General features: G+C 51.1%; 1 protein-coding gene across 2 annotated transcripts in view; it reads right to left on the bottom strand.

Annotated features, from left to right (window-relative positions):
* The window catches only part of gucy1b1 (guanylate cyclase 1 soluble subunit beta 1), a 70,346-nt gene that overhangs the window by 32,975 nt on the left and 9,628 nt on the right, over positions 1–27,743 (bottom strand). The window contains exon 9 of one of the 2 annotated variants that reach the window (XM_077232423.1): positions 16,988–17,185. The exons of the other annotated variant lie outside the window; for it this stretch is intronic. Coding sequence (XP_077088538.1) covers positions 16,988–17,185 — 198 coding nt within the window. The remainder of the gene's footprint in view (positions 1–16,987; positions 17,186–27,743) is intronic. 2 annotated transcript variants of the gene reach the window in all.

A 27,743-nucleotide genomic window follows, 5' to 3' on the forward strand; every position in this document is an offset into this window, starting at 1 on the left:
GACTGCTCTCATTAAAGTCACAAATGATTTGCTCTTATTATCCGATCGTGGTTGTATCTCTCTATTAGTGTTACTTGATCTTAGTGCTGCATTTGACACCATTGACCAAAACATTCTATTAAATAGACTAGAAAACTATGTTGGCATTAGTGGAATTGCACTAGCATGGTTTAAATCATACTTATCTGACCGTTATCAGTTTGTAGCAGTAAATGAAGAGATGTCTTATCGGTCAAAAGTTCAGTATGGCGTACCACAAGGCTCAGTACTAGGACCGCTGCTGTTTACTCTGTACATGCTACTGTTAGGAGATATCATTAGGAAACATGGAATTAGTTTTCACTGTTATGCTGATGATACTCAGCTCTATATTTCCTCAAAACCTAACGAAACTTCACAAAATTCACAAAATTAACAGAATGCATAGCTGATATAAAAAATTGGATGACTAGTAATTTCCTTCTACTAAATTCTGAAAAAACAGAGATTCTAATTATTGGACAAAAAACTTCCACACGCAATAACCTAGAATACTGTTTAACACTTGATGGCTGCTCTGTCAAGTCTTCATCGTCAGTTAGGAACCTGGGTGTGCTCTTTGATACAAATCTCTCATTTGAAAGTCACGTGTCTAGTATCTGTAAAAGCGCATTTTTCCATCTTAAAAATATATCTAAATTACGTCATATGCTCTCATTGACAAATGCGGAACAATTAGGACTGGCCCCCCGACTGAGCCTGGGTTCTCCCAAGGTTTTTTTCTCCATTCTGTCACCTGATGGAGTTTTGGTTCCTTGCCACTGTCACCTTTTTTTTTTTTTTTTGCCTTTATTCGCCATTGGCTTTTGGCTTGCTTAGTTGGGGACATTTAACATTTAATTTTGAATTTAACAATACTATTACAACTTTACTTTCCTTTTATCTCTGTAAAGCTGCTTTGAAACTATTTGTATTGTAAAAGCGCTGTATAAATAAAGGTGACTTGACTTGACTTAATACCTTTACGAGTTTATTTAATCTCTTGGTGCCTCGTCTGCAGCACCATTCCCCTCTAACGGGAGGTGGGGGGGGGCTATTGGGTAAGAGTCCCTTCTAGACTCTCCAGGTGAGTTCCCCATTTGGCGAACCCTGGATGGAGTTTCCTCTAAGCATCCTTTGGCAGTCAGATGTGGCGGAGGCGTCTCCACTACTCCAGATGCATGCCCAATCAGTCAGCCCCTGTACTGGGCTAGATGCACATATGTTGTGATTTCACTCTGGTAATCCTATATGTGTGGGGCCTAAAACTAACTTTTTGCCACACCTGACAATGGCCGGTGACTTAAGAAAATGTATCGGCCATATATAATTGTTTTACCAGCCATGAAATTGTTTTTGCAAAAACAGGTAGTGATGTCACTAAAATTTTAGCCAGTAAAAAAATTCACAATTCTCAATTCCAATTTTGATACCAAAGATAAAACTACTAGCCTAACTAAAATAAATTTAAAACATTCTTAAAGACAAGCAAACAGTCAGTAATAAAATAAAAACAAATAATTAAATTACAAGCAAAAGCACAAATAAATACAATATAACAAAGATAAACAGGATATAAACAGTGCTTTTCAGATTTTTCAGGTAGGTCTAACAGTAGTTCCCTTTCGTAGTCACTCCGAGTTACGTCGGATGACGACGAATGGGGGTTTCGCCTAGAAAGCCAATCATCTTTGTGTATTATAAAAGAGCCAATGGCGATGAAATGCCATGGGTCTGCGGAATTTGCATGGCGTATCTCCGCCCCACCTCTAGGGTATAAAAGGAGGACGCTCGGCAACATGCAGATATGTTTTCGCTTCGGAGCCAAGAATTTCTCTTCACTCCACAAGCCAATCCTGACTTCATCTTCTGTGACGAGCGAACTCTCCGGTGTTGGTGTGACGGCGGTACCCAGCGAGTTCACATTGCGTGCGATCTGAGCAGTGATCTGCCAGTCTGTGTGTTTCTCCCTGGTCGCCTCAGCATCGCTGATTTTTTTCTCTAAAAGAGCTGCACGTGGCACGTCTTTTTAAAGATGTCTCGCCCGTGTTCTTCTGGGTGCGGTCGTTTCCTGTCTTCCTTTGATGGGCACAATCGCTGCTTTGCGTGTTTGGGCTTAGAACACGCTAAAGCAGCGCTTGTGGATGACTCATGTTCCTTCTGTGGGAACATGGCCATCGCAACACTGAGGTCTAGACTCAATGATCTCATTCGAGAGAGAGTCCCCTCATCTACACCCCGATCTACATCCTCCACGAGACGCTGTACTTCGGCTGGTGGACAGGGTGACTTGAGGGTGACGGTGTGGGACAATCCGACGATGCGTCCTCGGACCACGCCCCCCTCTACAGTGTTGCAACCCGCGAGTGCTGCGGTGATTCTACCGGGTTCATCCTTCGATGCCCCGCGTGTTTCATTCGGCGCTCCAGAGGAAGACTCGATGTCGATCACGGCATCACAAGGCGGGCAAGAGTCATCGGGAAGTGACGATGCGGCTGCGTTGCTTCCTTCTGGAGCTCCAGCGTTGCCCGTATCAGATCCCGAGATGACGGCCATGCTCTCCTGGGCCGCCGCGAGCATCGGGCTTGAGTGGAATCCTCCACCCCGCCCTGAGCGCTCGCGGTTGGATGATTGGTTTTTGGGTGCGGCTGCCGCCTCACGGCCACAGCCAACCCCAATGCCATTCTTCCCGGAGGTGCATGAGGAGTTGACGAAATCATGGAAGGCTCCCTTGACCTCCTGTGTACGTTCGTCAGCTTTCTCCGCCTTTCCTCCCCTCGATGGGGCAGCCGCCCATGGGTACACTGGGATTCCCCCGGTTATACGCTCTGTTGCCATGCAACTATGTCCTCAGAGTGCCTCATCTCGTGGTAATCCTAAGCACCCGTCCAAGGCCTGTAGATTTTCGTCCACCCTAGTGGCGAGGTTTCACAGAGCTGCAGGACAGGCGGCTGCCGGTCTTTGCGGAGCGGTTGGGGACTTTGCCCAGCAGTTCTCAACCGCACAGAAGCAGTCTGAGGCGATTAAACATATTCTGCCCCGACGGCCTGCTGCTGCCTCCACCCAGCCGTCGGTACAGACACCTCAGACTGCTCGCCGCCGAGGGTGCCCTCCTGTGGCTCCCTCCCCTCCCACACGGCCCCAGCAGCAGCCTTCACCAGGGCAGCGTCGTGGAGGAGGCCGCAGGAAGGCGCCACAGCCCTCTCCAGCCCCGCGCCCCGCTAAACACCAGGCTAAGCGGTGCTCCTGAGACGGGCTGCTCAGTGATGGTGTCGGTTTTTTCCCAGGAGGTGGTTGCAGGCCCTCCGCCGGGGGAGAATCTTTTGTTCTTCCACGGGTGGGCAGTACCCTATTATGGTCAAAGAAAGAACCAATACACCCATCACTGAGCACACAGAGCCGGTTGACAGTGCGCGACGCCCCCGGGCCTCGCCGCTCTCATCCCTCTCTGTCACAGAGTTCTCGGACCGCAGTGTGTGCCGCCTCCGGGCCTCACCACTCCCGTCCCCCTCTGTCCCGGAGGGTGCGGACGACAGTGTGTGTCGTCTCCGGACCTCACCACTCTCGTCTCCCTCTATCGCCAGACCCCTGGCAGAGCAGATACCCGTAGAACGCTGGTCCTTCCCTGGTCTCCTCTGTCAGGACGCGGAGCATGACCGCGCCCCCGCACCGGGCCGCTTTGCCACACTCGCCTGGGCCGCTCACTCCGCTTCGCTGCCCCTCCGGGGGGACGCCTGTGGTTCGTATGACCCCGCTGGTTCAGTATCTGACAGCTTGGTTGGAGCTTCCCAGCCTTTCTCGCTGGGTCGCCCGAACTATCAGGCTCGGCTATGCGATTCAGTTCGCACGGTCTCCTCCCCGCTTCAGGGGAGTTCGCTTCACTATGGTCGGTGGCAATGCCCCTATCATGAGAGCGGAGGTTGCCACCCTGCTGGCGAAGGGTGCAATCGAGACTGTCCCTCCAGCCGAGATGAAGTCAGGGTTTTACAGCCCGTGAAGGTGGCGTGATTTCACGGGGACCCCCATTCGTCGTCATCCGACGTAACTCGGAGTGACTACGAAAGGGAACGTCTCGGTTACATATGTAACCCTCGTTCCCTGAGTAGGGAACGGAGACGTTACGTCTCCCTGCCACTTCCGCTGTACCGCTGGGTAGACGCCTGAGTTCAGTCTCGGCTCCTCAGCGAAGACATATCTGCATGTTGCCGAGCGTCCTCCTTTTATACCCATGAGGTTGGGGCGGAGATACGCTATGCAAATTCCGCAGACCCATGGCATTTCATCGCCATTGTCTCGTTTTATAATACACCGAAGATGATTGGCTTTCTAGGCGAAACCCCCATTCGTCGTCATCCGACGTTACATCTCCGTTCCCTACTCAGGGAACGAGGGTTACATATGTAACCGAGACGTTTTCAGGTAAAGAAATGTTGAAGGGATGAGATCTTGAGGGAGATTGAACGCATTGTTAAGCATTTGCTGTGTGTAGCTCTGCCTCTGCTTGACTCTCTCTTGAGGGATGTGAGTAGAGCATCGGCATCTTGCGGGCTGCAGAGGCAGCAAGACGGGATTGATAGTGGGTATTGTAGGCTGAGTGTGGGGAGGAGTCTGACTTAAGTATTCTCCTTTTTGGACTTCTAGTGATAACTTCATTGCTCCCAAGTCCCATTTTGGGATTTGAAAGCTTGCTTTGTAAATTATTCCAATCGAAAATGGAGATTTATAAAGACCTATTGCTCTCATGTTGCCCCAGGAAGCCTGCTCTGCGACCGCTTCCAACCTGTCTGAGAGCATATTATGTAGTGTATCTAGTTCTGAGGAATTAGATGTGCAGAGAGAGTTGAGATCTCCTCCACTGCCCCACATATATGTCTATGAGCCTTTTATTCCTTCATGATCTCCACATTGAGGTGAGGAGGTAATGGAGGAACCTGTATTCGGCTTGCATTGTGTCTCCCATACAGTAAAACTACTAATGTGTGGAAGGGCTGTGTGAGCAGAGATACGTGAGGATGCCCCTGGTTGAAGTGTTGCTTGTGAGCTTTCTCTCCCCTTGCTCTGCATCCTCTTTGAAGGCTCCTGCTGTCACGGTTATAGAGAGAAGCAGACAGGTGAGTAGTAATGTAAACAGTGTTTATTGAACAGAGGCACGGATGTGAACTGCAGTGATGATCGGTGAGTAGATATGTGAAGAATCAGAACTGGATGTGGAACTTAGATTGATGGTTAACTTGATATCTCTGTTATAGATGCGGGCTGGATACAGCATGCAGACGACAGATGGCGGATAAAGAAGCAGCATGAGATGACAGTCGGAGAAGAAGAACAGGAACGGGATCTTCGTGGTAAGTATTCAGGAAAGGATTGTTGAGAGTCTGTGTGGTAACGTAAGGACGAGACCAGACGAGGAAGTGAAGGGGATGTGTCTCTTTATAGTGAGGGTGATTGATGATGTGCAGGTGCGGTGAATCAGAATAGCAGGTGTGGTGAATCAGAAGTCCGGGTAGAGTGAACGAGAGGGCGGAGCGTTTTGATCTGGTGACTCCGTTACAGTACCCCCTCCTCCACGGGAGGCTCATGACGACTGGATGGGACTATGATGACAACGAGGTCTACCTTGACCCCTGGGAACTGGTTAGTCTGGGTGTTCAGAGTGATTTTCTGTGAGGAGTGTGGGATCGAGGATATCATCACGTAACACCCAGGAGCCTTTCCTCTGGACCGTAATCCTCCCAGTCAATGAGGTATTCCAGTCTGGGACCCCGCCGTCTTGAGTCCAGGATGGCTCGAACTCTATAGATGGGCTCTTCCTCTGCGATGTTGGGAGGAGGAGGCACTTCGTCATCACCAGATTCTGTGGGAGGAGAAAACAGAAGTTCAGAGTGAGGTTTGAGGAGTGATACGTGGAAGGATGGTGAAATTCAGTAGTGGACCTATGTACCGGGGACTCAGCTTACGGCAGGGCAGGCGGAGACGGATATCCCGCGTCGAGAGCCAAACCTTCTGTCCCGGTTGGTAGCGAGGGGTAGGTGTTCGGTGGACGTCATCTTGTTTCTTGTGTTTCCGCACTGCCTGTTGAAGATGCATGTGAGCTGAGTCCCAAACTCTCTCGCTCTGTTCGAACCAGTGGTTGACAGCTGGAACCTCAGAGAGGGTACGTCATCTACGTGGGTGTCCAGAGCCTAGGAGAAGTATGAGCTGAGTCCCGGCGGAGCAGGGTTGGAGCGGTTGGTTTCGAGGATCTGTGTATCAATGGCCCACTTAATGGGACTGACGATCATGGCTGGAGGGAGAATGGGTTCTGGAGTTGGGTCATCCAGGGTGATTGATAAAGATGAGATACGGCATCGGCTCTACAGTTCTTGGTTCCTGGTCAGTATGAGACGGTAAAGTTGAATCTGGTGAAGAATAAACCCAACCGGGCTTGACGTGGGTTCAATCTTTTGGCTTCTTGTAGGTATTCGAGATTGCGATGGTCGTTGATAACTTCAAACTTGTGATGTGCTCCCTCCAGCCAATGCCTCCACTCTTCAAGTGCTAGTTTGATGGCAAGCAACTCACAATTTCCTTTATTGTAGTTCTGCTCTACTGGGGAAAGCTTCTTAGTGTAGAATGCGGTTTGAAAGGCTTGTTTGAGTTGAAGGAAGGCATCAGAAGCTGCTGGAGTCCAGGACAGAGACTTGGGCCGGCCTTTGAGGGTTGAAGTTAGAGAAGAACTGAGAAGAATTTAGTTATTGGTAAATCTATGGTAGAAATTAGCGAATCCGAGAAAGCGTTGAAGTTCCTTTATGGTTGAGGGTTGAGGCCAGTTTTGGATGGTATCCACCTTCCTCTGGTCCATCTGGATGCCTTCATGGTCGATGATGTATACCAGGAATTGGACGGAGGTGGTGTGGAACTCGCATTTCTCGAGTTTGAGGTAAAGTTGATGTTGACAGACCTTCTCCAGGACCTGCGTAACGTGGTGGCGATGTTCGGCCAGGTTCCGGGAGTAAATCAAGATGTCGTCAATATAAACCACGACAAACCAATGAAATAACTCCCGGAACACCTCATTCATGTAGCCTTGGAATACTGCTGGAGAGTGGGACAGAGGCCATACGGCATGACCCAGTATTCATAGTGGCCTTAAGGGGTGATGAAGGCGGTCTTCCATTCGTCTCCTCGGCGTATACGAATGAGGTTGTAAGCGATACGCAGGTCCAGTTTCGAGAAGATGCAAGCTCCCAGCTGCTCCAGGGCGGTTGGGACCAGAGGTTAATTACAGTTAATAACAGTTAATTTTTTCATATTTCTTAAGTCTGTATGACCAAAAATGACGGAGTATTTTAGGTCTATTTTCCTGCTATGTGAAAAAAATCGAGCAAAACACGCCGGCGCGTTTTCAGACCCCAGAGGGTTAAGGGAGCTGAATGCACAGCTCTGTTCTGGCTTCACTCTTTTCTTGAGGGATGAGAGCCAAGTGTCTGCACGTCACGGTTCAGGCCCCAGATCTGCTGAAGCTTTCAAGAGATATATCACTCTCAGGGTGTCCGTGAGGGCTGAAAGAGTATTATCTGGTAGAGATGGAGGAAACATATTTCTCTCTTACTCAAGGCTCCTCCCCCTTTGGCTTACAGTGACGTTGGGGTCTGCCTTCATGGACATGCTGGAGTTTTCCTATGGAGGAGTTAAGAGACAGATATACTTTTATACAGCTTCGTCATCCTCTCCACTTTTTATGCTTGGAGATTAAAGCGAACACAATTTATGTCTGTTCGCTTCTATTGAAGAACCCTGCTTAGTGCTTACATTCTGCTTTGGCAGGGGCTTATGCACAGTGTATGGATCCGTTCCCTTTTCTGGTCCAGAAATGCACCTCCGATGTAAGATCTGCTGAGGGCCACATGAAGGTGTTGGTCACGGTTAGATGATGCAACTCCTTCACTTTAATCTGGTGTTAAGCAGAAAGTGGCTGTGAGAAACAGGTGATTTGGTCGATTATTCTGGTGTGTTTATAGCACTTCCATCAGCCAGGTGTGGATGTAAAAGAATCGTCTACAGTTACATAGAGTAACGGAGACGTTACGTCGGATGACGACGAATAGGGTTTTGCTTAGAAAGCCTATCAACTTCGAGTATTACAAAACGAGCAAATGGCAAAGAAATGCCATGGGTCTGCGGAATTTGCATGGCGTAACTCCGCCCCACCTCGTGGGTAAAAAAGGAGGAAGCCGGCAGCAAGCAGATATGTTTCTTCGCTGAGGAGCCAAGACTGAGCTCAGGCGATCCCCGCGGTACAGCGGAAAGTGGCAGGCAGACGTAACGTCTCCGTTCCCTACTCAGGGAACATGGTTACATACGTAACCGTAGACGTTCCCTTTTGTTGTCACTCCGAGTTACGTCAGATGATGACGAATGGGGTTACCAGTCTAATCACGCCACCTTCTCAGCTGTCTTCCAGTGCCCTGCGTAAATCGAGATCCCTGTCGAGACTGGACGAAGGACTCCATTTAACACAGGAATACCAAGGTACACTGGGAAGCATATGGCGAGCTAGGGGAAGTATGCAATTAATGCCAACCCGGAGGGGGGGGGGGGGACTTAGAGAATACACATATGACCCGAAGGAACATATGGAGAACACTGGGGTATCCAGCCGCAGGTGGAATATTTCAACCCCAGGGGTGGCAAGGTGGCTTGCCAAGGGAAAGACACATGCTCAGAGAGGCATACAGTGGAAATACACATGTGGGGGTCGCTCAGGGGAGGGACCATGCACACGGAAGGCACCTAGCCGACGCGCAGGCAATAGACACTGGCGCCAACGTCAGGAGTGCTGGAGGAACTCAGGGCTTTCGGGGAAGCTCACCTGAGGAGAATATCGCACATATCCAGTCCGTGGAGTGGAATGGCGAGCAAGAGAAGACACCTGAGCGGGTCCAGTACTAGCTGGTTGAAGCGAGTAAATGAGAGGACACTGGCTCCACTCGGAGATTGTAGAATCTGGCGAATGTGTTAGGTGTCGCCCAGCCTGCAGCTCTGCAGATGTCTGTTAGCGAGGCGCCATGCGCTAGAGCCCAAGAGGACGCCACACTCCGGGTGGAGTGGGCAGTCACACCAAGGGGGCACGGTCGACCTTGCTGCTGGTATGCCAAAGCAATGGCGTCCACTTTCCATTGAGACAACCTTTGCTTGGAGAGAGCCTTTCCCTTCAGCTTCCCACCATGACAGACAAAGAGCTGGTCTGAGGTCCTGAAACACTTAGTCCTGTCGACATAGGCGCGGAGAGCGCGTACTGGACAGAGCAGTGCCAAGGCTGGGTCTGGCTCCTCGGGGGGCAGCGCTTGCAGGTTTACCACCTGGTCCCGGAAGGGAGTGGTAGGAACCTTGGGCACATATCCAGGCCGGGGTCTCAGGATCAAGTGAGAGTAAGCCGGCCCGAATTCCAGGCACTCTTCGTCAACGGAGAATGCGTGCAGGACCCCTACCCTCTTGATGGAGGCCAGTGCAACCAGGAGCGCTGTCTTCATAGACAGGAATTTAAGCTCGACTGATTGCAGTGGCTCGAACGGAGCACTCTTCAGGGCAGTTAGAACCACTGAGAGGTCCCAAGAGGGAACGAGAGGAGGGCGAGGCGGATTTAGTCTCCTCGCTCCTCTCAGGAACCTGATGATCAGGTCGTGCTTCCCAACCGACTTACCTTCGATGAGGTCATGGTGTGCGGCAATACCGGCAACATAGACCTTCAGGGTGGAGGGAGACAGCCTTCGCTCCAGCCCCTGTTGAAGGAAGGAAAGCACAACGCTGATCGAGCATCTCCGGGGGTCTTCTCGGTGAGAAGAGCACCAGGTGACGAAGAGGTTCCACTTCAACGCATAGACGTGTCTCGTGGACGACGCCCTAGCGGAAGTGATGGTAGCCATCACCGCTGGTGGTAGGGTACTCAAACTTGCCTCGTCCCGTCGAGGAGCCACACGTGGAGGTTCCAGAAATCGGGGTGAGGGTGCCATAGGGTGCCCCGTCCCTGAGAAAGAAGGTTCTTCCTCAGAGGGATCGGCCAGGGAGGTGCTGTCGCAGAGGAGTACTAGTTCGGGGAACCAGGTCCGGTTGGGCCAGTAAGGGGCAACCAGGATGACCTGCTCCTCGTCCTCCCTGACCTTGCGCAAGGTGTGCGCAAGAAGGCTCACTGGGGGAAACGCATACTTGCGGCCCTGCGGCCAGCTGTGCGCCAGAGCATCCGTGCCGATCGTGCCCTCGGTCAGGGAATAAAACTGGGCGCAATGGGTCGAGTCGTGGGAGGCAAACAGATATATCTGTGCGTTCCCGAACTGGTTCCAAATCAGCTGGACCGACTGGGGATGAAGTCGCCACTCTCCAGGGAGTGGCTGAAGACGTGAGAGCTCGTCGGCCGCACAGTTCAGCGCTCCGGGAATGAAAATGGCTCGAAGCGACCTCAGATGCTTCTGACTCCATAGGAGGAGGTGGTGGGCGAGTTGTGACATACGGCGCGTGCGTTGACCACCTTGACGGTTGATGTACGCTACTGTGGCGGTATTGTCTGACCGGACTAGTACGTGTTGACCCCAGAGCAGCGCCCCGAAGCGGTGCAGGGCAAGGCGTACTGCCAACAACTCGAGGCAATTGACATGCCATAGCCGCTGGGGTCCTGTCCAGGAGCCCGCAGCAGCATGTCCATTGCACATGGCGCCCCAGCCCGTGGTGGAGGCATCTGTTGAGACAACAACATGCCGGGAAGCTCGTTCCAGGGGGACACCCGCCCTGAGAAAACTGAGGTTCGACCACGGGGTGAAGAACTGACGGCAGGTCGGAGTAGCTGGTACTCGGAGCGTGCCGTGTTGCCATGCCCACCTCGGGACTCGGTCGCGAAGCCAAAGCTGAAGCCGTCTCATATGAAGCAATCCGAGCGGCGTGACCGCGGCAGCAGATGCCATATGCCCCAGGAGCCTCTGAAAGAGTTTCAGTGGAACCGCACTCCTGCCCTCGAATTGTCTCAGGCAAGTCAGCAGTGACTGCGCGCGCGCGCTCGTAAGCTGTGCGGACATGGCGACCGAGTCGATGTCCATACCGAAAAAAGAGATCCTCTGCATGGGGCAAAGTTTGCTCTTCTCCCAGTTGACCCGAAGGCCCAGACGAGCTAGGTGCCGAAGCACTAGTTCCCTGTGTTCGCAAACCTGATCTCGAGAGTGAGCTAGGATCAGCCAGTCGTCGATATAACTCAGGATGCGAACCCCGTGTTCCCGAAGGGGAACAAGGGCAGCCTCGACGACCTTCGTGAAGAGGCGAGGAGACAGGGCAAGCCCGAAAGGGAGAACCGCGTACTGGTATGCCTGCCCCTCGAAAGCAAACCGGAGGAACGGTCTGTGTCGAGGAAGAATGGAGACATGAAAGTAGGCGTCCTTCAGGTCGATCGCTGCAAACCAATCCTGGGGCCCTATGCATTCGAAAACGCGTTTGGCGGTGAGCATCTTGAACGGCATCCTGTGAAGGGAGCAGTTCAGCACGCGCAAGTCCAGGATTGGCCGTAACCCACCGGTTTTCTTGGGGACCATGAAGTAGGGGCTGTAGAAGCCGGACCTCATCTCGGCTGGAGGGACAGTCTCGATTACACCCTTCGCCAGCAGGGTGGCAATCTCTGCTCTCATGATGTTCGCACGGTCTCCTCCCCGCTTCAGGGGAGTCCGCTCCACTTTGGTCGGTGGCCAAAGTGGAGCGGACTCACTTGAAGCGGGGAGGAGACCGTGCGAACTGAATCGCATAGCCAAGCCTGATGGTCCGCGCGATCCAGCAGGACAGACGGGGAAGCTCTAACCAGGCTCCCAGGAACTGAACCAGCGGGATCATGCGAACCACAGGCGTCCCCCCGGAGGGGCAGCGAAGCGGAGTAACTGGCCCAGACGTGGACGGCATAGCGGCCCGGTGTGGGGGCACAGTTAGCAACCGCGCCCTGGCAGAGGGGGCCAGGGGAGGACCAGGCTGGTCGTCCCGCGGGGGCCTGCTCTGCCAGGGGTCTGGCGGCAGAGGGGGACAAGGGCGAAGTGGTCCTTGGACGGCACGCCGTGTCAACCGCCTCTGGGACAGAGGGGGGCGAGGAGAGCACGACTTGTGGGCGGCGCTCTGTGTCGCCCGAGAACTCTGTGAGCTCAGGGAAGAGGGGATTGTTTCTGTCATTAACCACATTAGGGTGCTGCCCACCCGTGGGTGAGCAGCGGGGAGTGGAGAACAAAAGATTCTCCCCCGGCCCTCCTCCGGGGGAAGGAGTGGTCCTGCTACCACCTCCTGAGAAACAACCATCATCCCTGAGCAGCCCGTCTAAGGAGCGCCGCTTGGCCCAGCGTTTAGCGGGGGGCGGGGCAGGAGAGGGCTGAGGCGCCTTCTTGCGGCTTCCTCCGCAACCGGCCCTGGTTGGAGGCTGCTGCGTGGTCCGGGCGGGAGGGGCGGGAGCCGCAGGAGGGCTCCCTCGGCGGGAAACAGGTCGAGGCGTCTGCCCGGCCGGCTGGGTGGAGGCAGCAGCGGGCTGGCGGGGCAGAAAGTGTTTGATGGCCTCGGTCTGTTTCTGGGCAGTTGAAAACTGTTGGGCAAAATCTTCAACTGCACCGCCGAAGAGGCCGGCCTGGGACAAGGGGGCGTTAAGCAGACGGGTCCGCTCCGCGTCCCACATGTCAGCCAGGTTCAGCCACAGATGTCTCTCCTGGACCACAGCTGTGGACATCACCAGACCCAGGGAGCGCGCGGTAACCTTCGTCGCCTGGAGAGCAAGGTCGGTAGCGGCGCGCAGCTCATCAAAGAGCCCTGGGTCTGTCCTACCCTCGTGCATGTCTCTGAGCATCTGGGCCTGGTAGACCTGCAGAGTGGCCATAGCATGCAGTGAAGCAGCCGCCTGTCCCGCCGCTCTGTAAGACTTCGCCACCAGGGTCGACGAAAATCTACAGGCTTTGGATGGGTGCTTAGGCTCGCCCCGAGAAGAAGCACTCTGAGGACATAGTTGCATGGCAACAGAGCGTTCAACCGGGGGAAGCCCAGTGTACCCACGGGCAGCTGCCTCATCGAGGGGAGGAAAGGCGGATGAGACCAGCGAGCGGTCCCGAGAAGACTGGGGGGTCTTCCAGGACTTCGAGATCTCATCATGCACATCCGGGAAGAAAGGTATTGGGGTTTTCCGAGGACGAGGGTCGGCGGCCTTACCCAAAAACCAATCGTCCAGCCTCGAGCGCTCAGGACAGGGTGGAGGCCTCCACTCAAGTCCGATGCTCGCGGCTGCCCGGGAAAGCATGGCCGTCATCTCCGGATCAGAAGACTCAAACCCGCCTAGTGATGATGCAACAGACATGGCATCTTCCTCTGTAGCTTCAACTGAAACACGCGGGCCACCAGAGGGTAGACCCGCGGAAATCAGCAGTTCGCTAGCAGGCACCGTCATTGAAGAGAGGGGCTGGGGTCGCGGACACATAGTCAGCGCCTTGTTCCAGACCGTAACCCTCAGGTCACCCTGGCCACCAGCCGCAGAGCGGGGGGTGGATGAGGGGACTCTCACTCTTGCAAGTTCACGGAGTGTCCACCGTAATGACGCGATGGTTATGTTCCCACAGAGAGAACACGAGCGCTGCTCTAGCATGATCAATGCCCAAACATACTATGCAACGCTCGTGCCCATCAGAGTCCGATACCAATCTGCCGCAACCAGAAGTACACGGGCGAGACATCTTTAAAAAGACGTGCCACATGTAAGCTCTTTTTGTGAGAGAAAACTCAGGTGTTGAAGCACCCGGGGAGAAACGTAGCGACTGGCAGACCACTGCAACAGATCAGCAGGAAGCACGTTCTCGCCGTAGATCGCCATCACACAAACACTCGAGGTACTCGTTTGTAAAGCTGACAATTCAGAGATGGCTTGTGGAGAGAAGAATACACTTGGCTCCGAAGCGAAAACATATCTGCTTGCTGCCGGCTTCCTCCTTTTATACCCATACTGGATACATGCGATATTTCCTCAGGTGAGCTTCCCCGCAAGCCCTGAGTTCCTCCAGCACTGCTGATATCGACACCAGTGTCTATTGCCTGCACGTTGGCTAGGTGCCTTCCGTGTGCAAGGTCCCCCTTCTGGGCGACCCCCACATGTGTATGTCCACTGTAAGCCTCTCTGAGCATGTGTTTTTTCCCTTGGAAGGCCACCTTGCCACCCCTGAGGTTGAAATATTCCACCCTGCGGGCTGGACACCCCAGTGTTCTCCATTGAGAATTTCCTCTGAGATATGAGATATGCTTCCTAGTGTACCTTGGTATTCCTGTGTTAAGTAGGAGTCCTTCGTCCGTGCCAGTCTCACGACAGGGAGCTCAGACTTATTACGCAGGGCACTGGAAGACAGCTGTGAAGGTGGCGTGATTAGACTGGAACCCCATTCGTCGTCACGACGGAACTCGTAGTGACAACGAAAGGGAACGGTTACGTATATGTAACCCTCGTTCCCTGAGTAGGGAACGGAGACGTTCCGTCTTCCTACCACCTCCACTGTACCGCAGGGAACGCCTGAGTTCAGTCTTGGCTCCTCAGCGAAGAAACATATCTGTATGTTGCCGGAATCCTCCTTTTATACCCACGAGGTGGGGCGGAGTTACGCCATGCAAATTCCGCAGACCCATGGCATTTCTTTGCCATTGGCTCGTTTTGTAATACTCGAAGTTGATAGGCTTTCTAAACGAAACCCCATTCGTCGTCATACGACGTAACTCGGAGTGACAACGAAAGGAAACTATATTTACACGCTACCTTGGTGAACTTGCGGTGATAATACAAACCATACCAACAGAGGAACTTTGTAGGTGCTTATGAAGTGTGGAGATGGTGACCCATCCACTCTGCCGCTCCCAAAGCAGAATTGTGCTCCTTGTGAATGGGTTGATCCCCATCCCCAGGCTACCTAAAAGTCTTTGCAGAATGGTTTGTATCGTGGTTAGTGACTAGTGGTCGGAATTTCTAGGCACCTCACGATTTGATTTGATTACAATTCAGAGGGCTGCGATGCGATGCTAAAACGATTATCGGTGCATCTTTTTTTGTGTGTGACTACTTGGTACTTTTAAAGCAAAGTATTTATAATGACCCATAAAGAATTTACTTCCAATATCTTTTATTAATAAAACAAATGGAAGTGATTTGACAAGTCAACTGTAAGGTTACATTTGCCAGCATATGTCCCAACATTGCAAAGAACCAACAGGAGAAGAAATTTGTGCCTGTACTAGCAGCATACTTGTAGTAAATGAATACAAACTTCAACATATTCTGAATCTCTAACAAAAAATAATAGACTTCTAACCAACATCCTCCTGTTATGTGCAATGAGCAATATAATCCTTCAGACAAAAAATAAATAAACATTTTGCTGTAGCAAAATCACAAACAGCTTTCATACAAAAATATAGAATTATGTACCAGCAGCTTTCATACAAAAATAATGCTTGTGGACTTACGCATATTCTGAATAATTAATAACATAAAAAGTTGCTCTTATACACAAATAACTAATAAAGAGTCTAAGACTTATGACTCTTCAAAGTCTTATAATCAAAAACAGCTTATACAAAAAAAGTAAATGAACACCTGCAGAGAACACAGTTAAAATGTACCTTTTTGTGACTGGAATTGCACTGATACACACTGATACACACTGAGACTGTGGAGTACAGTAAACCTACTTCTAACAGATCTGTTTACAGCCTATTGATGTGAAAACAAAAATAGAAAAAAGGCCACAATGAAATTATGCAAATTTTCCATATGTAAGCTTTTAACGATTTTGCGCTCAGCCATCATGCGTCTCTGTTATGCGCACAACACAGACTGTCCGGGAACTGCACTTCTGTGCTTCAGAGTTACGCCTTTTGCATTCCGTCAATATTACATTATTAGAAAGAGGTTTTTTTTGAAAATCGATTTTTGACATTTGTGAATCGATTCAGAATCGTCCACGTCCGCATCACGATGCATCTAAAAATCGATTTTTCCCCCACCCCTATTAGTGACCCATTCTCTGTTGCCTCTCCAGCTCATTAGTCTGGATATTCTTGGAATTCTTCCTATGCATGCTCCCTTCATTACCCTGCTACCTTAGGCTGGTGTTCAGGTCTGGAAGGGTTATATGTAGAATTGCTGTGAGCAGCTCTGTATTTCATCTATCGCCTGGTTCGGCTGCGAGATGTAGTGCTATGGACTTAGCTGGGGGTATGTCTATAGTCACCCCTGTTAGCTCTGCTCTTAGGGGCTGTCCTGTAGCCGTGGATCAGGCTAGTCTAATGCAGGAATCCCAGTTTAAAAAAATGGTTGAGTATGGAAGCTTTGAAGCATTTTTCCTAGCACCTATAACACTGAGCCTTCTAGGGAGCAAGGCTGTGGTGTCAAAGGATGTGTCCTAATTGGTTGCTGATGCATTAAGGATATTCTGGGTTGAGGCCCATCAAGTCCTTAATTTCTTGAGCCTGACGAGACCTCGCATGGTGACCTTCACAGTGCACAAAGAGGCATTGGTCAGCATGGCGTAGTGGGTATTAACCATCTGCAACTGACACAGCGTTGAGTTTCCTCGAAAGGGAACGTCTTAAGGTTACATATGTTACCGCGGTTCCCTGAGAAGGGAATGAGAAACTGAGTCAAGTTACCATGCTTAGGGCATGATTCTCTTCCTTCAGAGAATTCAAATCTTATGATGTGTAATGCAGGCAGTCTTTTGTACTCTCGGGTGCTCCATGTGACTTCATCAGACTGCCGTTGACCAATAAGACTGCCGTGAATTAACCTGTGCTTCAGCCACCATGTTCCGTGGGACGCCTCCCCATAGTGTCAGCAACTGATGCAGGATCTCATTCCCTTCTCAGGGAACCTGGGTTTGATACGTAAGCCTAAGACGTTATCCCCTGTGGACAATTTTTGGCCACTGCTGTATTTCTATATTAAAATCTGTCAAAGACTGACCTGTCTGTCTTCTTCTTCTCATCTTCCAGGGCTCGGAGAGTGTGCTGCAGACGATCAGTCAGGATCTCCAGCTCCTGGGTCAACTTGTACTCCTCACGAAACTGCTCCCCCAGTAACACAAGGTCACGGGTGGCGTCATGAAGAGGAATGTCACTCAGGTACAGACCTCTCCTTGTAAGGTCATCCAGATTCATTACACTTACATATACACAAATGAAAAAACACTGGATTAAGCCCATAAATTATCAAAAAGTCAAGAAACATAATGTTATTCTCCAAAAAACTGTCTTTAAAAAAAGTATAACAATAAAAGTCAAATACTGTACACCCCAATATAAAAGTCCCATCAGAAAGTATTTCAATGGCATGTCTCATTATAAGTTATCAAAGCCTCTGTGTGCATGCCGTGGCGATTATTGTAGTTTCTAAAAAAAACAGCAGACGATTCAATCTAAACCAGTGGGAAGGACACAGATTATTCTAGTAGTCGTTCTTGCCAGTGAAAGAGTGTCTGAACCAAGTAACCTGTTCAACTGTAAGTGGCCTCAACTCATCTCAGACTGTGAAATAAGGTACTAGCACACATAGTCATTGAAATTAAAAAAAAAGCATTAAGCATTTGGCTTAAAAGTAGCCTTGAGAATAACTGGAATGTAAACATTTTTTAGATACTGGCCCAACTTCTGCTGTACATCGCTGACCATTAGTGTTTTTATTTAGGTAAAATAAAAGTACACTATTTAGGTTAGTGTACTTTACTTCATTATAAATAAAGCAGAAAAGAAATGAGCGAGGTCGTGAAATTTCCAAAAAGTACCAATAAATTACGTAACTGGTACTTTAGCATTTTAGCATTGTGTATTTAACATGGTAACTGTAGTTCCCTTTCGTTGTCACTACGAGTTCTGTCGTGACGATGAATGGGGTTTCGAATGGGGTTTCCGAATGGGGTTTCCGAATGGGGTTTTTGGTTTTTGGGCGCGGCAGCTGACCCCCGTCGGCGTATAATACCTTTCTTACCGGACGTGCATGAGGAGATCTCGAAATCCTGGAAGACCCCCATGTCTTCCCGTGATCGCTCGTTGATCTCCTCCGCCTTTCTTCCCCTTGATGAGGCCGCTGCCCATGGGTACACTGGGGTCCCCCCTGGTTGAACGCTGTGTTGCGATGCAACTGTGTCTTCAGATTTCTTCTTCTCGCGGTGATCCTAAGCACCCGTCCAAAGCCTGTAGGTTTTCGTGTACGCTTGTGGCGAAATTCTATAGAGCCGCAGGACAGGGAGCCACCTCTCTGCATGCCATGGCCATTCAGCGGGTCAACCAGGCCCAGATGTTCAGGGATATGCACAAGGGTAGGACAGACCCAGGGCTCTTTGATGAGCTGTGCGCCACCACCGACTTCGCTCTCCGAGCGACTAAGGTTACCGTACGCTCTCTGGGTTTGGTGATGTCCACTGCTGTGGTCAAGGAGCAACACCTTTGGCTGAACCTGGCCGATATGCGGGATGCTGAGCGGTCCCGGCTGCTCGATACCCCCATATTCCAGGCAGGCTTCTTCGCCAGTGCGGTTGAGGACTTTGCCCAACAGTTCTCGACCGCTCAGAAACAGACTGAGGCTATCAAGCATATTCTGCCCCGACGGCCCGCTGCTGCCTCCACCCAGTCGCCGGCACAGAATCGTCAGTCTGTTCGCCGCCGAGGGCACCCTCCTGAGGCTCCCGCCCCTACCGCCCGGCCCAAGCAGCAGGTTAATGACCGTGCCCCCACACTGGGACGCTATGCCGTCCCCAGGCTCGGCTATGCGATTCAGTTCGCACAGTCTCCTCCCCGCTTCAGGGGAGTCCGCTCAACAATGGTCGGTGGCAGTGCCCCTATCATGAGAGCAGAGGTTGCTACCCTACTGGCGAAGGGTGCGATCGAGACTGTCCCTCCAGCCGAAATGAGGTCCGGGCTCTACAGCCCCAACTTCATTTTCCCGAAGAAATCCGGTGGGTTACGGGAGATCCTGGACCTGCGTGTCTTGAACCACTCCCTTCACTTGCTGCCGTTCAAGATGCTCACGGCCAAACGCATCTTCGAGTGTGTGCAGCCGCAGGATTGGTTTGCAGCGATCGACCTGAAGGAGGCCTACTTCCATGTCTCCATTCTCCCTCGACACAGACCGTTCCTGCGGTTTGCTTTCGAGGGGCAGGCATACCAGTGCGCGGGTCTCCCATTCGGGCTAGCCCTGTCTCCTCGCGTCTTCACAAAGGTCGTCGAGGCAGCCCTTGTTCCTCTACGGGAACACAGGGTTCGCATTCTGAACTATCTCAACGACTGGCTGATACTAGCTCCCTCTCGAGACCAGGTTTGCGAAAACAGGGACCTAGTGCTCCGGCACCTAGCTCGTCTGGGCCTTCGGGTAAACTGGGAGAAGAGCAAACTCTGCCCAGTGCAGAGGATCTTTTTCGGTATGGAAATCGACTCGGTTGTCATGTCCGCACAGCTTACTAGCGCGCGCAGTCACTGCTGACTTGCCTGAAATGTATTTATTTCAGAGGCTCATGGGGCATATGGCATCTGCAGCCGCGGCAACGCAGCTTGGATTGCTTCATATGAGACTGCTTCTGCTCTGGATTCGCGACCAAGTCCCGAGGTGGGCATGGTAACACAGCACGCTCCGAGTACAAGTTACTCCGACCTGCCGTCAGACCTTCACTCCGTGGTTGAACCTCAGCTTTCTACGGGCCGGAGTGCCCTTGGAACGAGTTTCCAGGCATGTTGTTGTCTCAACAGATGCCTCCACCACAGGCTGGGGCGCCATGTGCAATGGACATGCTGCCGTGGGCTCCTGGACAGGACCCCAGCACCTTTGGTCAATTGTCAATTGCCTCGAGTTGCTGGCAGTACGCCTTGCTCTGCACAGCTTTCTTGCGCTGCTCAAGGGTCAACACGAACTAGTCCGATCAGACAATACTGCCACAGTAGCGTACATCAACCGTCCAGGTGGTCTACACTCCCGCCATATGTCGCAATTCGCCCGCCACCTCCTATGGAGTCAGAAGCATCTGAGGTCGCTTCGAGCCATTTATATACCCCGAGCCCTGAACTGAAGCTCTCACTCCTTGCGACAGCACCTCCCTGGCCTATTCCTCTGAGAAAGGACCTCCTTTCTCAGTGACGGGGCACCCTGTGGCACCCTCGTGCCAATCTTTGGAACCTCCACGTGTGGCTCCTGGACGGGACGAGGCAGGTTTGAGTACCCTACCACCAGCGGTGGTGGCTACCATAACTTCCGCTAGAGCATCGTACAAGAGACATGTCTACGCTTTGAAGTGGAACCTCTTCGTAAACTGGTGCTCTTCTCACCGAGAAGACCCCCGGAGATGCCCGGTTAGTGTCGTGCTTTCCTTCCTGCAAGATGTTTTGGAGTGAAGGCTGTCTCCCTCCACCCTGAAAGTATATGTTGCCGCCATCGCCACACATCATGACGCAGTTGAGGGTAAGTCCGTAGGAAAGCACGACCTGATCGTCAGGTTCCTGAGGGGAGCGAGGAGACTTAATCCTCCTCGCCCTCCTCTCGTTCCCTCTTGGGACCTCTCAGTGGTTCTAACTGCCCTGCAGGGTGCTCCCTTTGAGCCTCTGCAATCAGTGGAGCTTAAGTTCCTGTCAATGAAGACAGCGCTCCTGGTTGCATTGGCCTCCACCAAGAGGGTAGGGGACCTGCCCGCATTTTCCGTTGACAAAGCGTGCCTGGAATTCGGGCCGGCCTACTCTCACGTGATCCTGAGACCCCGACCTGGATATGTGTCCAAGGTTCCCACCACTCCCTTTCGAGATCAGGTGGTGAACCTGCAAGCGCTGCTCCTGGAGGAGGCAGACCCAGCCTTGGCACTGCTCTGTCCAGTATGTGCTTCCTGCGCCTATGTAGACAGAACGCAGTGTTTCAGGACCTCAGACCAGCTCTTTGTCTGTTAAGGTGGGAAGCTGAAGGGAAAGGCTCTCTCCAAGCAAAGGTTGTCTCACTGGATAGTGGACGCCATTGCTTTGGCTTACCAGCAGCAAGGTCGACCATGCCCCCTTGGTGTGACAGCCCACTGCACCCGGAGTGTGGCTTCCTCTTGGGCTCTAGCGCATGGCGCCTCGCTAACAGACATCTGCAGAGCTGCAGACTGGACGACACCCAAGACATTCGGATGTGGAGTGGAGCCAGTGTCCTCATGTACTCGCTTCAACCAGCCAGTACTAGGACCCGCTTAGGTGTCTTCGCTTGATCGCAATTCCACTCCACGGACTGGATACATGCGATATTTCCTCAGGTGAGCTTCCCCGCAAGCCCTGAGTTCCTCCAGCACTGCTGATATCGACACCAGTGTCTATTGCCTGCACGTTGGCTAGGTGCCTTCCGTGTGCAAGGTCCCCCTTCTGGGCGACCCCCACATGTGTATGTCCACTGTAAGCCTCTCTGAGCATGTGTTTTTCCCTTGGCAAGCCACCTTCCCACCCCTGAGGTTGAAATATTCCACCCTGCGGGCTGGACAACCCAGTGTTCTCCATTGAGAATTTCCTCTGAGATATGAGATATGCTTCCTAGTGTACCTTGGTATTCCTGTGTTAAGTAGGAGTCCTTCGTCCGTGCCAGTCTCACGACAGGGAGCTCAGACTTATTACGCAGGGCACTGGAAGACAGCTGTGAAGGTGGCGTGATTAGACTGGAACCCCATTCGTCGTCACGACGGAACTTGTAGTGACAACGAAAGGGAACGGTTACGTATATGTAACCCTCGTTCCCTGAGTAGGGAACGGAGACGTTCCGTCTTCCTACCACCTCCACTGTACCGCAGGGAACGCCTGAGTTCAGTCTTGGCTCCTCAGCGAAGAAACATATCTGTATGTTGCCGGAATCCTCCTTTTATACCCACGAGGTGGGGTGGAGTTGCGCCATGCAAATTCCGCAGACCCATAGCATTTCTTTGCCATTGGCTCGTTTTGTATTGTATTCTCGCAGTTGATAGGCTTTCTAAGCGAAACCCATTCGTCGTCACGACGGAACGTCTCTGTTCCATACTCAGGGAACGAGGGTTACATACGTAACCGAGACGTTTCCGTAACCCCAAAATGCTACTTCATTTTCACTTTATGTTATTTTGTATATTTTTAATACACAAAACTGTGTATTAGACTGTGGCTCATTCCAACTTACTAACGTATTAACAAAATCTAGTTCAGGCCTGCTACCTACTTATAGGCTACTGTTTATTCATCAGTATTAAATGGTTCATGAACTGAGAAATCAAATTTTCCTTAAAGGACAAGTTCGGTATTTTACACTTGAAGCCCTGTTTCAAGATCGTTTCTGATGAAATAGAACGATTAAGATTGAAATTTGGACAAATGCTGCTGTCCCGAGAAATTTCGGTTTCTGTGGTAGCACCCCCCCAACCCCCCCCCCCCCCCCCCCCCCCACCTACACAATGGTTTCATAGGGGGACTGGAACAATCATTCATAATTCCTATAAAGACGTGAAAGTCACCGAGTGGTCTGGTGTGTTCACTGATATGCTCCCGCAAAAGATATACCGTACCTCACAGAACATCCAATACAAGTTAATGGAGTTGGATAAAAACTACGATAAAATCTGTTGGAAAGCATCTTTTGCAGCGATTTTTGTGTGAGCATATCAGTGAACACCCCAGACCACTCAGTGAGTTCACGTCTTTATAAACTAAAGTTAAATGCCTTTTATGAATGATTGTTCCAGTGCCTCTATGAAACCATTGTGTAGGTGGCTGTGATCAGCGCACCCCCCGCCTCGCACACTGCAAACACAGTGTCTATTTCTCAGCACACCGGAGCTCTCCGGCCGCCGCTATGCTGCGGCCAGAGCCCAGATTTCATTCTACCTCTAGCTATTCACGCAGATGCGTGGGCAAAGCTTCCCGGGGTATCAGAATGGGTGCTGAATACTATAAAAAGAGGCTATTCGCTGCAGTTCACTCGACGCCCCCGCCGTTGCACGGCGCGAGTCGAAACGACGGTAAAAAACGAAGTATCTCATCTACTTCGAGCCGAGATAGCGAAACTACTGAGCAAAGGGGCTATAGAACCTTTATCTCAGGCTCAGAGCGAAGGGGGGCTATACAGCAGGTATGTTCTGGTACCGAAAAAAGACGGGGGTCTCAGACCCATTCTAGATCTGCGACAGCTGATCAAAGCGCTCGCGAAGCGCCAGTTCAGAATGATTACAACCAGGAAAATCCTCGCGCATGTTCGCCAGGAGGACTGGTTTATGTCAATAGATCTGAAAGACGCCTATTTTGAAATACAAATAGCGTCACGTCACAGGCAATTCTTGAGATTCGCCTTCGAGGGCCAGGCATACCAATACTAAGTCCTGCCGTTCGGCCTGTCCCTGGCACCCCGTACATTTACGAAATGCATGGACGCGGCTCTCGCACCCCTGAGACTCTATTACTTGGACGATTGGCTGATTCTAGCTCGATCACAATCAGAGCTCATAGAACACAGGGCCACATTACTCGAGCATCTCGAGAATCTGGGTCTCACAGTCAATTGGGCGAAGAGCTCGCTGTCTCCCAGCCAGAAAATGTATTTTCTGGGAACAGTGCTGGACTCGCTATCCATGACAGCGCGTCTGTCGCCAGAGCGCGAACTGGACATTCAGCATGCCGTGAAATCCTTCCGCCGCGGCTCGATAGTCCAGCTCAAAAGGTTTCAGAAAATGCTGGGCCTCTTGGCCTCAGCAGCTTCAGTGCTCCAGCTGGGTCTGCTTCGCATGCGCCCACTGCAGCTGTGGCTGAAAGCACGAGTTCCGCCCAGGGCATGGACCGCTGGTCGGTTTCGCCTCCGGGTCGATCTGAAATGCGTTTCAGCTTTGGAATCTTGGAAGATAACCGACTGGTATCAGGCAAGTGTGAGTCTGGGGACTCCCTCGGGTGTGAAGGTGGTGTCCACGGACGCCTCCACCTCGGGATGGGGAGTGCTGCTCGAGGGCAGAACGTTCTTTGGCCAGTGGTCAGAACGGGAAAAGCTCCTACACATAAACTGTCTGGAAATGATGGCAGTCGACAACGCGCTACGGCGCTTCTGTCCCCAGTTAGAGGGTCACCACACCTTTACAGGCTAACGGAACGCCTCCTGGTCTGGGCTCAGCACAACCTGCTTTCACTGAGAGAGGCGCATGTGCCTGGTCACCTGAATCTGGGACCAGACAGACTGTCCAGCAACAATGTCCCAGCAGGGGAATGGTCGCTGCAACCGCAGACGATCCAACTACTATGGGAGACATTCGGCAGAGCGCACGTGGACCTGTTCGCATCCCACGAGAACGCTCACTATCTGAAATATTTCTCCAAGAGCAAGGGAAAAGCTCACGTCTGGCCCACGTATGGCCCCGCTGTCCCCTCTATGCGTTCCCCCCCGTCTCGCTCCTGCCTCAAGTGCTGGAACGAATCAGGGAAAACGGATGCCCAGTGCTGCTTGTGGCTTCGTTCTGGACAAACCAGACTTGGTTCCCAGTCCCGATGCGGCTGACCAGCACTGCCCCGTGGCCAATACCGTTGAGGAAAGACCTCCTCTCTCAGGCCAAGGGCTCGATTTGGCATCCTCGCCCGCAACTATGGTCCCTACATGCATGGGCCATCAATGGGTACCCACTAACCTCCCGGAGGGAGTGTTAAACACGATCACGCAGGCGAGGGCCCCGTCTACTTGACGGCTCTATTCCTCAAAATGGTCTGTGTTCCCTGCCTGGTGTCAAGCCCAGGGCTTTTCACCCGTAGACTGCGGGGTCACGGAAGTACTCTCCTTCCTTCAAGAGCTGCTGGATAAGGGCAGGACCCATTCCACACTCAAAGTGTACGACCTAGTCGTGCTGAACCCTCCCAGACCTCCTTCAGTCCCGGTGTGGGACCTTTCTACGGTTTTGGAAGCCATGAAAGGTGCCCCGTTCGAGCCAATCTATTTGTCAGACATGAAGCATCTGTCTTTCAAAACGGTGTTTCTTTTGGCTCTCGCTTCAGTGAAGCGCATAGGGGACTTATAAGTGCTTTCAGTAAGCGCGTCATGTATGGAGTTTGGGCCTAATGACTCAAAAGTCATACATACGGGTACGTGCCCAAATCCCTCAACACACCGTTCAGGGCCCAGGTTATTTCCCTGTGCGCTCTCTCGGTTCATGATGAGGAGGAGGATGCGAGTCTCTGTCAGGGCACTGAGAGCTTATGTGTCCCGCTCGTCTGTCTTCAGACAGATCGAGCAGCTCTTCGTTGTGTTTGGCGGACGCTCCAAGGGACTGGCCGCATCAAAACAGAGCCTATCCAGATGGATAGTCGACGTCATAGCACTGGCTTACACTTCTAAGGGCCTGCAGTGTCCTTTGGGTGTCAGAGCGCACTCCACGAGAGGCATGGCCTCGTCGTGGGCGTGGTATAGTGGGGTTATCTTGCAAGATATCTGTACGGCTGCGGGCTGGGCCTCGCCGTCTACATGTATAAGGTGTTATAACCTAGAGGTTTCCGCCTTACAAGCCAAGCTTCTGTCGGTATAGAATTCAGTGCTATCTGCCCCACTGTGCTGGCCCAGATGCTGAGTTTTGCCTGTGCATCGCTCACTGAGCGATAAAACAGCTCCATGGGTGTTGAATAACCCGTACTATTACCCAGTTCAGGCTGAACACATAACTAGCTCCTGTAGGATGCTATTTCATGGGGAATGATGCTTGCAGCCTCTCTTCTCCGACTCTCTGTGAGTCTATGGTGATTATGCACTATATGAGCCCCGGGCTACTGGCCTTGGGACTTTGGTGTCGGATCCCAGTACGCACCGCGTTTTCCATTGTGTTCCATATCTTCCGTAAGATATGACGGAGTACGAGAGATACTCTCGTAAGAGAACGTTCTCGGTTACTAACGCAACCACGGTTCTCTCTAGAGAGGGAACGAGTACTGCGTATCTTGCCGTGCATACACAGCTCTGGTTCGCTTCGGCGATGAAAACCAGTTGTACCAGCCTAATCGAGCTATATTTATAGGGCTAGACCACGCCCTTTCTGGCGGGACGTGACGAAATGGGCGCGAAATGCCCCCATTGGATATGTGTCACGCAGGGCCACTCTCGATAGGCTGCTGCTGTTGCCGCAGGGCAGCCAATGGGCGCGCAAGCCGTCTTGCCTATGTCTGCATGCTGCTGCACAGCGTTTTACATTAATTCAAAATTAAGATAATTTTTGGCTTCAATATCTCGTGGAAAAGAGGTTTTCCCCATAGCGCAGTACTCTTTCTTACGCAGTACTCGTTCCCTCTCTAGAGAGAACCGAGGTTACGTTAGTAACCGAGTACGTTTTCCCCATAGCGTAAGATATTACGCAGTACGAGAGATACTCTCGTAAGAGAGATATTCTCGTAAGAGAACTTCCTTGTTAGTCCAAAATCAGCTTTTATTGTCACCAGGCCCAGCGAACGACTCGTCCTGGAATGTTCCTGTTTATGACATAATAAGGTAGTGAAAGGCTGCCAGAAGAAAATCAACGTTGGCTCCGCCCACTGGCGTTAGTGAGATGAGGAAGAGAGAAGAGCACAGGGTCACTCACTGGACTAAAAATAACATTACCTTCCAAAGGATCCTAATGCTAGGAATGTGGATATTTATTTTTAACATTGTGAATGTCTCAGTTGAGCATTATTTATTTGTATTCGGTACATTTCACTGGATTCTTTGGTAAATCAATCAGCAAACGGCGCAGGACCCCAGTACGCACCGCGTTTTCCATTGTGTTCCCCATAGCGTAAGATATGACGGAGTACGAGAGATACTCTCGTAAGAGAACGTACTCGGTTACTAACGTAACCACGGTTCTCTCTAGTTTTTTTGTAATAAACTATTCGGCGCAGGTATTTACGATATGGACTCGACAGTGTTGTATTGCCACAACATGTAAGTAACCCTGTTGATTCTAATGCCTCATCTGTGACCAGTGATTTCTGATGTAATGATTCATGTAGCGATAGTCAGATATTCTTTATCCTGTCACTAAATCAAACCAGTGACTAAACGGTCAACTTTATATTGTTTCTCTTAGAAGGGTGTAAATAATCTGTTATTTAAACTGATTGAATTATATATAGAAAGCGATCAAAGAACGCTCTGTTAACAATAGCTGAAGCTGTTAATCAAACAGCGCGTGCTGGAGCTGTGAATCAAACAGCGCATGTTTATCAGTGACTGAGTTCTGGACTTGCGCCAAAACTCCCATAATATTCAACGAATCTCTTATTTACATTCTGTTTGCATTGTTTGTTATGATGAAAGCATTCGTTAGTGTGCAGAAATCAAGTTGCAATGACAAGATCGCTGCATACATGTCTGTGATCGATCGGCTATGCTCATCACTAAAACCCTTAATGCCACAATCTAAATATAATGCCATAGATCAAATTGTAATGCTATTATCACTTTTCATGAGCATTTAACATTGAGAGCTGTAATAGTAAAAACGTGCTTAAAGTTTTTGAGAGAGTTCCACATGTAATACTAGCTATTTCATATGCACAGCTGTTCAATCACAGCAGTGGGCGTTTACACTGGTCTCTCAGCAGACACGGCCCTTCAAACAGAGCTTTCAAATCAGAGACTAAAATCAGGCTAGGAAAATGCCTTTTATTTCTAAATTATGACCATTTTTTAAGTAATAATCATAATAACATTATAAGTGCACCCCAGGAAACATTATGAAACAACAAAACAATGCAGTTCATGA

Source organism: Siphateles boraxobius, unplaced genomic scaffold (genome assembly GCF_051911475.1).
Source record: "Siphateles boraxobius isolate OS27281-9 unplaced genomic scaffold, OSU_SipBor_1 17, whole genome shotgun sequence".
NCBI classification, from domain to species: domain Eukaryota; kingdom Metazoa; phylum Chordata; class Actinopteri; order Cypriniformes; family Leuciscidae; genus Siphateles; species Siphateles boraxobius.